This window comes from Eimeria mitis, genomic scaffold, assembly GCF_000499745.2.
Source record: "Eimeria mitis Houghton genomic scaffold, Emh_scaff1110, whole genome shotgun sequence".
In the NCBI taxonomy this organism is placed as follows: domain Eukaryota; phylum Apicomplexa; class Conoidasida; order Eucoccidiorida; family Eimeriidae; genus Eimeria; species Eimeria mitis.
The window spans coordinates 8,462-9,207 of record NW_013567644.1 but is presented as its reverse complement, the minus strand read 5'-3'; the positions used below and the strand labels follow the sequence as shown (position 1 = coordinate 9,207).

The 746-nt window shown below is 48.7% G+C and overlaps 1 protein-coding gene across 1 annotated transcript in view; it reads left to right on the top strand.

Moving 5' to 3' along the window:
- Window positions 1–746, top strand: part of EMH_0029730 (uncharacterized protein) — a gene marked incomplete at both ends in the record, with an annotated part of 6,237 nt that overhangs the window by 596 nt on the left and 4,895 nt on the right. Inside the window, 2 exons of the mRNA XM_013494336.1 lie at window positions 191–284; window positions 519–611. Coding sequence (XP_013349790.1) covers window positions 191–284; window positions 519–611 — 187 coding nt within the window. The remainder of the gene's footprint in view (window positions 1–190; window positions 285–518; window positions 612–746) is intronic.

The window sequence follows — 746 nt, the reverse complement described above, 5'->3', positions numbered from 1 at the left end:
TAGGGTTTAGGGTTTAGGGTTTAGGGTTTAGGGTTTAGGGTTTAGGGTTTAGGGTTTAGGGTTTAGGTTGTTTTCTCTCTGATCCCTTAACGCTAGACCCTTAACCCTAAACCCTTAACCCTAAACCCTAAACCCTTAACCCTAAACCCTAAACCCTAAACCCTAAACCCTGATTTTTGTTCTCTTTCAGCCCAACAACCCGCGAGAGGTTTGAGAGGTTTGCGGGCGAGGGTTTTGTCTCTCCTGGGGAGCCGCTGCCTCTCGTTGAGTTGAACCAGCCACCAGTAAACCCTAAACCCTAAACCCTAAACCCTAAACCCTTTGTTTAGTAAACCCTAAACCATGAACTCCTTGGCTTCTGTGTGTGGAGTCAAATCAACCACCGCTAAACCCTAAACCCTAAACCCTAGATCTTAGAAAACCCTAAACCCTAGGTGCTTCAACTCGTGGTTCTACGCCATATCCTTAGGGTTTAGGGTTTAGGGTTTAGGGTTTAGGGTTTAGGGTTTGTGGTTTAGTCTCCCCCCACGCCTGACAAGGGTTTCTTCTTTCTGGATGCTTCTTACGCCTTCGCAAACCCTCCTTCTCCCTTGGGTGCCGACATGGGCCAGGTAAACCCTAAACCCTAAACCCTAAACCCTCAACTCCTAAACCCTAAACCCTAAACCCTCAACTCGAAGCCCTAGGCCCCCTGCAAAACCTCCCCTGGGGCTGTTGCTCTAAATCTGGGTTTGAGATCCACGTGC